Source organism: Tursiops truncatus, chromosome 1 (genome assembly GCF_011762595.2).
Source record: "Tursiops truncatus isolate mTurTru1 chromosome 1, mTurTru1.mat.Y, whole genome shotgun sequence".
NCBI lineage: Eukaryota > Metazoa > Chordata > Mammalia > Artiodactyla > Delphinidae > Tursiops > Tursiops truncatus.
The window spans coordinates 81,163,861-81,173,349 of record NC_047034.1 but is presented as its reverse complement, the minus strand read 5'-3'; the positions used below and the strand labels follow the sequence as shown (position 1 = coordinate 81,173,349).

Below are 9,489 nucleotides of genomic sequence, written 5' to 3'. Positions count from 1 at the left end.
ATCATTGGTATTTGTCTTTCTCTTTCTGACTTACTTTGCTTAGTATGATAATCTCTAGATCCATCCATATTGCTGCAAATGGCATTATTTCATTCTTTTTAATGGTTGAGTAGTATTCCATTGTATATATATATATACCACATCTTCTTTATCCAGTTTTCTGTTGGTGGACATTTAGGTTGTTTCCATGTCTTGGCTATTGTAAATAGTGCTACTTCAGGGTAATTTTTGAGCCAACAGAAAAGAAACTCCCCAGCTCTGACTCCGCTCTGCTATAGGTTTCTATGTTATACGAGTTTTTGTCTCCAAAAGCTTTGAGATAGTTTTCCATCTTATCTTTTATAAACACTAAAAGAGAAAACATGCATTATTTGTGCATTGTATCTGCTTAAAATATATGCTGCCAGGGCTTCCCTGGTGGCGCACTGGTTGAGAGTCCGCCTGCTGATGCAGGGGACACGGGTTCGTGCCCCAGTCCTGGAAGATCCCACATGTCGCAGAGCGGCTGGACCCGTGAGCCATGGCCACTGAGCCTGCGCGTCCGGAGCCTGTGCTCTGCAACGGGAGAGGCCACAACAGTGAGAGGCCCGCGTACCGCAAAAAAATTTTAAAAATAAATAAATAAATAAATAAATAAATATATATATATGCTGTCAAACAAAAAGAATTGAATCGGAACGTCAAATATGTTAAAATTCATAAGTTTATAATGGTTTTAAAACAGCAATGACCACAATAGGAACCATTATGGCAGTCTTTGGAGGTTTCCAGGGCACTAACTCATTCAGAAAACTGGATAATAAATGGAAAGAACAAAACATTTATTCTGTCTTTCCTATATGAACTACATTTCACAACATGTCTGTTATCATTGTATGAGCTCTCGACCCACCCTTCCTGGCTCTGTGTTGTGATACTGGTGCTGGACCCTGTGAATATTTCTCCTACGGCCACCAGTGTTAAGCTTTCGTCAGTAGAGGCCACTGGAAGGACACTGCAGGAGGAAGGAGTTTCTCTTTCTGGCTCCAGTGTGTCCTCCTGCTTGTTCCTGCCATCCACGGTGGTCAAGAGTGTGGAGGACATCTCAGTGAATTTTAGCAGCACACCAGTGGCTCGTTCCTGCCATCCACGGTGGTCAGTAGTGTGGAGGACATCTCAGTGAATTTTAGCAGCACACCAGTGGCTTGCTCCTGCCATCCACGGTGGTCAGTAGTGTGGAGGACATCTCACACAGTGGTCAGTAGTATGGAGGACATCTCAGTGAATTTTAGCAGCACACCAGTGGATGGCTTCCTATGGAGCTTTGCTTGCCAGCCCTGGCCTAAAGTACTTCCATGAACTCCTCCACCACCCAGTGGGCTACAGCCACACTCTCTCCATCCTCGGGGATAGGGAGACCCTCTTCCAGTTTGTCACTCCCTTGGGTGCTCTGACTCAGCTCGAGAGCTATGGCTATTCCCTGTGTCTGCTATTCCTACATTCTTTAGAGTTTCTTAATCCCTACTGGTTAATCCTCTATTACTATTTAATAATTTCTCATATTAACATTTTTCTGTTCAAATCACTGTGTGGTTTCTGCCTCTTGTCTGGACCCTGACTGAGTCACATGGTAATCAAATCATTAACATGGGACTGTTCTTTTATATACAAGAAGACCAGCTCATAAATGTGTAAGGAATGACAGAATTAAAATATGTAACAGTGAAAAGACCAGATCTGGGCAATGATCATCAATGATGTTCGACCATTCAGTAAGGTTGATGGGGAACCTAGTAATGAATGAAACAGGCTGATTTCACCTGAATTCAGAGGTGGATTTACCCTGAGCTGATATACTGTACGTTTCAGCACCCCTCACTTGCATGGTCCTCTTCAAGACCTAGAACCTCATTTTATATTTGTAATTTATATTTCTTCCTCTTAAAGGAAGCTCCTCAAATTGGAAATTTTATTCTCCACATACCTGGATCTCTGTGTGAACTTATTGATCAACTTTAAGATCACAAAAATAAAGACAACCAAACATGATATGCCTCCTGCTGTGATAGAATAGGAAATAGCACCATCCATGAAATGCTTCTGCCAACAGTTTACAAATTGTTCAAGCATCAGATACAATCACTAGTTTATACAAACCAATGGGGATAGAAGAACATGTAAAAGATACCATGAGGTTATAATAGCCAAATCCAAAACATGGGAGATTTTATAGGACAAGTTACCCCAATTTTTCAACAAATAAATTGCAAGTAAAAAAAAAAAAAAATGGGGCGTGGGGACAGGGTGAGAGGTCGTCATATAAATTTAAAAGGACTTGAGAAATAGCAGCAAAACTGACATGTGTACCTTGTTTGGACCTGATTCAGATAAAATAACCGTTTATGGTATAATCAGAATTTTTATACTGACTGAATACTAGGTGGTATTGGGGAATTATTGTTAATTTCTTCTAGATGTGATAATGGTATGATGGATATATTTTTTAAAGAGCCCTTATCTCTTAGAGATATATGTTTAAGTATTTTTGAATGAAGTGATATAAACTCTGGGGTTGTTTAAAAAATAATCTAGCAGAGAGTGAGATAGTAGAGGGTATAAAGTGCAATTGGTCTTATGTTGATAAATGGTGAAGCCAGGTGATGGGCCCATGGAGGTTCATTATAAATATATTCATTATTTTCAAACACACTTTAGTGTATGTTTAAAAATGTCATCATAAAAAGTTTAATGAAGTAAAATACATGTTAACACAGTTGATGTGTTATCTGTATATTAACAATAACCAAGTTCATTTCATATACTGCAGCTCACAGAACACTTTTCATGCATAACAACATAATCCTAACCTCAAGCCTATGTGATAGGTTTTATTATCCTCTTTTCACAGCGAACAGTTTCAGAGTGGTTAAGTCAATGGCTCAGAGGCCTGGAGCTAGCAGGAGGCAGAAATGCAATTCAGATCCCAGTCCTTGATTTCTAAATCCCATGCTCCACAGAAATGCTGAATCTTCCTGGTTAAGTCATTTAACTCCTCAGCCTTAGAAAAATGGGAACCTGCCTTTTTCTTAGTTGTTGGGAAATTCAAGTCTGATAATTTCTAGAAAAGTGCTCGGTTCATTGTCAAGTGTCCTCTAAATTTAGATTGTCATACATAGACTAGTTTTCTAGCAGGGGCCTCTGTAAAAGTGGAGAGCTCTAGGGGCTGGCCTCAGGCAATGCAAAGCTTACTCTTGGCCTCTCTTGTCTCCCCTTTCTGTAGACCTCCCCATATTCCAAAATCCATCCCTTACATCACTATTAACTGACTGTGGTTAAGATGCTTTTCCTTGCGGCGCCCTCGGATGCTTGCCGTTGTCCCGTGTGCTTTATTGTTTTGTAGCTTGTGGGAGCAGAGGCTCCACAACAGCTGTTTGCAACTGAAAGTTTTATGGCTTGTTTTTAGGCGAAGTAAAAATGAGTATGAAACTGCATAGTATTTTCTGGTGTTGCCCAGAATCCTCTATTAGGTTATTTATACTAAGCCGTTGGTACCCGTGACTTTTCATCAAGCAACACTGGAAAACAAATGAGACACTTTTGATTCTCCAGGAGGAAAAATAATGAAGTGCTACAGCTAAAATGGCTGACATTAAATAAGAACAACTACAGAAACAAAACACAAAAACAAAACTCTCTGAGGACTTGGTAAACAGCCACGTCAAAACGGCTGCATGCAAACGACCACTTTAAAACATCTCTCTCTGAAACACACATTTAATGATTGCAACGTAATTCTGCCAGTGTATTATTTAAACACTAAGAAGAGCACTTAAATATAACTATTTATTTTGTTTTAAAGATATAAGCTATTTCATTTGTAATTGTTTCTTTTATAATAACAGTTCTAGCTATAAATAACTTTGGAAGTCCCTTTACCTCTTTGTGTCTCAATTTTCTTAGCCGTAAGTTAGGAACAATAATATTGTCTATTTCATGGGTTGAAAAATTAGGTGATCATATGTGTGAAAGTACCTTGTATCTTGCTCAGGCACAAAGCAGGTACTAAATGTTAGTATCTCTTTGAATATAAGTACTTATTAAACTGTGTATTTAAGTCTATTATTGCCACAGAGACAGAGTTTTGTGGCCACCAGGACCAGCGTGGATGCTGAACACACATGGTACTGAAAACAGAGGCCTGGACATGTGACAAAACAGCATAGAATGTCAATGTTACAATCTCAGTGCTGAGTATATGGCTATTCACTGCACATTTTCTTTCAACTTTTCTGAATGTTTAAAGTTGTTCTAATAGGGGCTTCCCTGGCGGCGCAGTGGTTGAGAGTCCGCCTGCCGATGCAGGGGACACAGGTTCGTGCCCCGGTCCGGGAAGATCCCACATGCCGCGGAGCGGCTGGGCCCGTGAGCCATGGCCCTTGAGCCTGCACGTCCGGAGCCTGTGCTCCACAACGGGAGAGGCCACAACAGTGAGAGGCCCGTGTACCACAAAAAAAAAAAAAAAAAAAAATTGTTCTAATAAAATGTTGGGAGACAAAGTTAAAAATAGGATCTGGTGGCCCCTCTGCGCTGTCATGGCCATGAGCAGCCTCAGAGGAGTAAATGGAGATGAACTGTCCAGATGTAAAAAAGCATTAAATGGGCACCAGGGAGGTAGAAATGGAGGTACCGGGAGCGTTGAGGAAGGTAGAGGAAGCAGCTCTTTCCTGATGGGTGGACATGGGGCAGGAACCCCAGCTCACAGAGGGTCTTTCTCCTGCAGCCAGGAAAGTTTGCATCACTTGGAACATCAATGTAGGACTTCTCCCGCCAGACAAGGCGTGATCATTTCCAGTTCTGCTTCCAGCCTGCCTGGGGCAACAGCATTACAAGCAATGACTCTGCTTTCAAAATGGAAAATTTCCATCCCAGGATTTCAACAGGCACTTCTGCAGTTTGGGAAAGGCACCGCCCTCCTCAAGAGTTGAATTAAATTGGAAAATTTCAGAACTGCTGTAAAAGTGAGTCTCAAATGTCCTGAACATAGTATATACATAACTACTAAGTATCATGTGGGTGATTCATTGGAACTCTACTGCCTTGTTTCGGTTTAACGGATCACTCAGGACATTGCTTAGGAGAATGGTGCAGTATTTATGCCGAACACAGAGTAGAGGATTACTATCATAGTAGCGGTTCACAATTAACTGAGTTATGGTTCCCCTAAAATTTAGTCAAATGAGAGGATACATGTATATCTTAACTCTGGACGAAGGTTTAAATATTTTAAATATTATTAAAGCCAATAAACATCTGTCAAGCACGTATGAAGAAGTACAGCAAACACTCCTTTTTCTATAATGCATCAACTGTGTAATTTCAGGGAAGTGTCATATTCAAACCTTTGCAGGCACCATCTCTTCGCCTGTACTTCTCTGTAAGAACCATTGGGTGGATGTCTTCACAGTCATCCAAGTATCAGATCAGGGGAAAAGTTGAGACTCCATTCAGCTGGCTAGGAGTTGTTATTATTCTCCAGTTGTATTGTCTGAGTGATACAATTTTAAATAGTTTTTAAAGTGAAAATGCCAGTGGTTTGGAAGGATGTAAACTGAAAAGTAAAGTCCATCTCCATACAACATCCCCAGTCTCGCTTCCCAGAGTTTACCCTGATAACAGATTTTTGCATACACTTCTAGAGAATTTTTACACATATGCAAGTGCATATGTGACCCAGATGTTGGCTGTCTACCTCGTCTGTATGGCTTGACTCTCTTTTGGTCCCAGGCCATGCTTGACACAAGACTCAGCCCCTGGTCAAGGGACATTTACAAGAAACCCAATCATACCAAATATATTTGATGTATAAAGTATTATTAAAGATTGATGGGGGGCTTCCCTGGTGGTGCAGTGGTTGAAAATCTGCCTGCCATTGCAGGGGACATGGGTTCGATCCCTCGTCCAGGATGATCCCACATGCCATGGAGCAACTAAGCCTGTGTGCCACAACTACTGAGCCTGCGCTCTAGAGCCCACGAGCCACAACTACTGAGCCCACGAGCTACAACTACTGAAGCCCACACTCCTAGAGCCCGTGCTCCACAACAAGAGAAGCCACCACAACGAGAAGCCTGCACAGCACAACGAAGAGTAGCCCCTGCTCGTCGCAACTAGAGAAAGATCTCGTGCAGCAACGAAGACCCAACGCAGCCAAAAATAAATAAGTAAACTTTAAAAAAAAAAAAAAAGATTGATGGGGTTGAGGAGAAGGGTCACATTGCCTGGGATCAGCCTCTGCCTCTTGAACAAAACAAAACTATGTTCGGCATGCCTCTCCTGCATGGTATTGCCAGCCCATACTGGGCATTCTCCTCTTTGGCCCGTTCACTGTATCCTGCCAACACACACACCCATACACACACAGACACACACACACTCACACACACACAGTCTCAGCAATTCCCATCATGCCTGTTCCAAGGCCTCTGCATCCCCATCCCAACCCTTACCTTCTCCCAGCCACCCCAGCTGAGTTGTAAGGATGCACTACATTTTATTTAACCAGTCGCTTTTTGATGGACATTTAGGTTGCTTCTAGTTTTCTTTTGCTGTATTCAACAATGTGGTAATTAATATTCTTAAAGATACATCTTTGAATACTTATGAGTTTGTTGTAAACTCTTAGAAGTACAGTGTCTGGGTCAAGAACACGTGCCTTCACAATTTGGATATATTTTGACAAACTGCTCTTTAAAATATGACATGAATGTACATTCCCATAACGCCTGGGATCACCTGTTTCCCACACCTTGGCCAACACTGGATGTTACTAAACTTTATAATCTTTACCAATCTAATAGCAAAAAATAGTACCTTATTATCTTTTTTTTTTTTTTTTAGTTTTTAAAAGGAAGATTTATTCAACAAGTTTCACTTAGCGCAATACACCTAAAAGGAAAATCACAATACAATGAAAAGATTTAAATCAAGACCTCAGAATTTCATACAAACACCAAGACCAAAATCCTAAAGTATTGGTATTGCGTCTCAAATTTTCCCCATTAACTTAAAAAAAAGCTTAAACTTACGTGCCATAGAGGTTATTAAATGAAACTAGAATTAACAAACATGCTAAATGTTTCACTTTTAATTGTAGACACAGCTCCTATATTGAGTTTCACAAAAAAGCATGTCTTTCAACAACGCATCCCAACAGTGTCCAATGTAATGTGGTGTAAACACCATTTAACATAATTCAACTGCTTTAACCTAAATACACCTACTGCTTCAGTACATCCTACAATATAACTAACTTGAGAAAAGCTGAAAATTATTTAACAGTAACAGATTACTCAACCTAGTTACATCCTAAATGAATGTTTGTGTTCAAAATTACTGAAACTTAAGTCTTTAAAACAATCCTGATTTCCACTTAGAGTAAGCATAAACCACAAGTTTGTATTGCAAAACTGTTAAAACTTAAGTTTTGTTTTTCTTTTAAAAAATGTTGACCAAGAGTCAGTGATCAGGATCAATTACATTCCCCATCCACCACTCATACTGGACATGCTAGACATCCCTCCCATTCCGTTCACTCCCACAGATGCTCGGCTTCCACTACCGTAGTAGCTGTTCACTGTTCCTTGGCCGCCTATGCAATGTTTGATTGAAAATCACTGGAGTTTTCCTGTAAAACTTGGTCATATCCACTCATGCTGCTCTGGCCACCATAGCCGCCTCCGTAACCACCACTCAGCTGCTGGCTGGCTGGGCCGCCATAACTGGACTGGTTTGACAAACCCATGCCTCCTAGCATTTGGCTACCGTAAGCACCACCGCTTGCTCCTGCTGTAGAATTCAAGAAGAGTTCTACATATCTGTGCTGCATATTTGCTTTGTCTTTTGACATAGCTGCCACAGCATCTTCATGAGCTGCAAACTCGACATCTGCTTCACCAGTTACTCTGCCATCGGGACCGATTTCAGTATGTACTCTCACAGGGTTGAGTGGTGAAAAGAAATTATAAATGTCATTCTCAGTAGCTCTGGAAGGTAATCCCCGCATGTGTACACAGTGTCCTGTTGCGCTCTGGAAAGCAGAGCCGCCATCCCCGTATCTGTGATCTGACATTCCTGAAAAACAATAATTGAGGTCTCTTCCAAATCTATCTGACTCAAATCCATGGCCATCATTATAGACATATAATATCATAGCCTCCATAACCTCCACCGTGAGCACCACGCCGCATCCTTTCAAAGCCAGCTCCTCTTCCAATGCCGTTATACCCTCTGCCAGCCCCAGGTCTGTCATAGGGACCTGGCCGCTGCATGGCCATAAGTTTTCGTGGTGGATCATAGTGAGTTCTAACTTCAGCTCGACTGCTCTTAAAGATTTCGATATACCTGTGCCCTATTCTTTCCTTGTGTTTTCTTAGAGCCTTTTCAGCTATTTCCTGTGAAGCAAACTGCACGAAGGCCTCCCCCATACTCCTCCCCTGGAAGTCCACCGGCAATGTTATCCCATTTGGCACGATTTCCAACCCTGAGAAGAACTGAACAATTTCTTCCTTGCTACATTCACAGGGGAGTCCTCTAAGCCGTACAAAGCCATCATTGGCTGTGTCAGGACTATGTGGACCAGTATGCTTCAACACCCAATCCATTTCAACGTTGTTTGACTTGGATACTTCAACATATCTGTGTCCCATAGTTTCTCTGTCTTTTTTCAGGGCCAATTTGACTTCATCTTCTGATTCAAGTTCAAGAAAAGCCTCGCCGCTTGGTCTGCCTTCTCTGGTGTAGATGAAACGAACACGTTGAGCCCCATTTTGAATTTTGCAGTCAGAAAAAAACCGCTGCACTTCGTCGGCCGAGCAAGACCAAGACAAGCCCTGCACCTTCACCACGAATCCCTCGCCGGCTTCGGTGCCCAACATCATCGTCTCTTAGGGGGTCCTGGCGTCGAAACAGCCTGCAAGACGGGCATGAGGGTCAGACCTGCACACACAACTTTGGCGCGGGTGAGAAGAAATCCCTTATTATCTTTTTAATCTGTACTTCTATAATGATGAGTGGGATTAAGCATCTTTGCATATATTTATTTGCCATTGTATTTTTTTTCCTGTAGATGCCCTCTAGGTGTTGATACCAACAAATCCATCTCTTCTTGAAATGATCTTTTTCCTTTGCTTCCAGGACACTTCTGTCCGGCACCTCTTTCTTGTTCCTTTGCTGACTCCTGCTTGTTTAGCTACCTCTGGAATGTTGCTGTCCTCCAGGGTTCCAGCCTCATCCTGCTTCCTTTTCATTGTACACGCTCTCTGCCTGTGATTTCATCTACTCATCCAGGAATAGTTACCTTTTATTGACCATTTCTTATGTTCTAGACATGCTACTAGGCATTCTAAATGCTTATTATAACTCTATGAGGTCGGCGTTATCATCCCCAAGTTTACAGATGAGGAAACGGAGGTCACAGATTAACTTGCTTAAGATCACACGTACCACCTGTAA

General features: G+C 41.7%; 1 protein-coding gene across 1 annotated transcript; it reads right to left on the bottom strand.

Annotated features, from left to right (window-relative positions):
• Positions 1 to 7,262: 7,262 nt before the first annotated feature.
• Positions 7,263 to 8,996, bottom strand: LOC101323894 (heterogeneous nuclear ribonucleoprotein H2-like). The gene is given in 3 exon segments (XM_073809132.1): positions 7,263 to 7,628; positions 7,679 to 8,183; positions 8,185 to 8,996. Coding segments are annotated over 3 exon segments (1,353 nt in total). The 5' UTR covers positions 8,916 to 8,996; the 3' UTR covers positions 7,263 to 7,511.
• Positions 8,997 to 9,489: the final 493 nt, after the last annotated feature.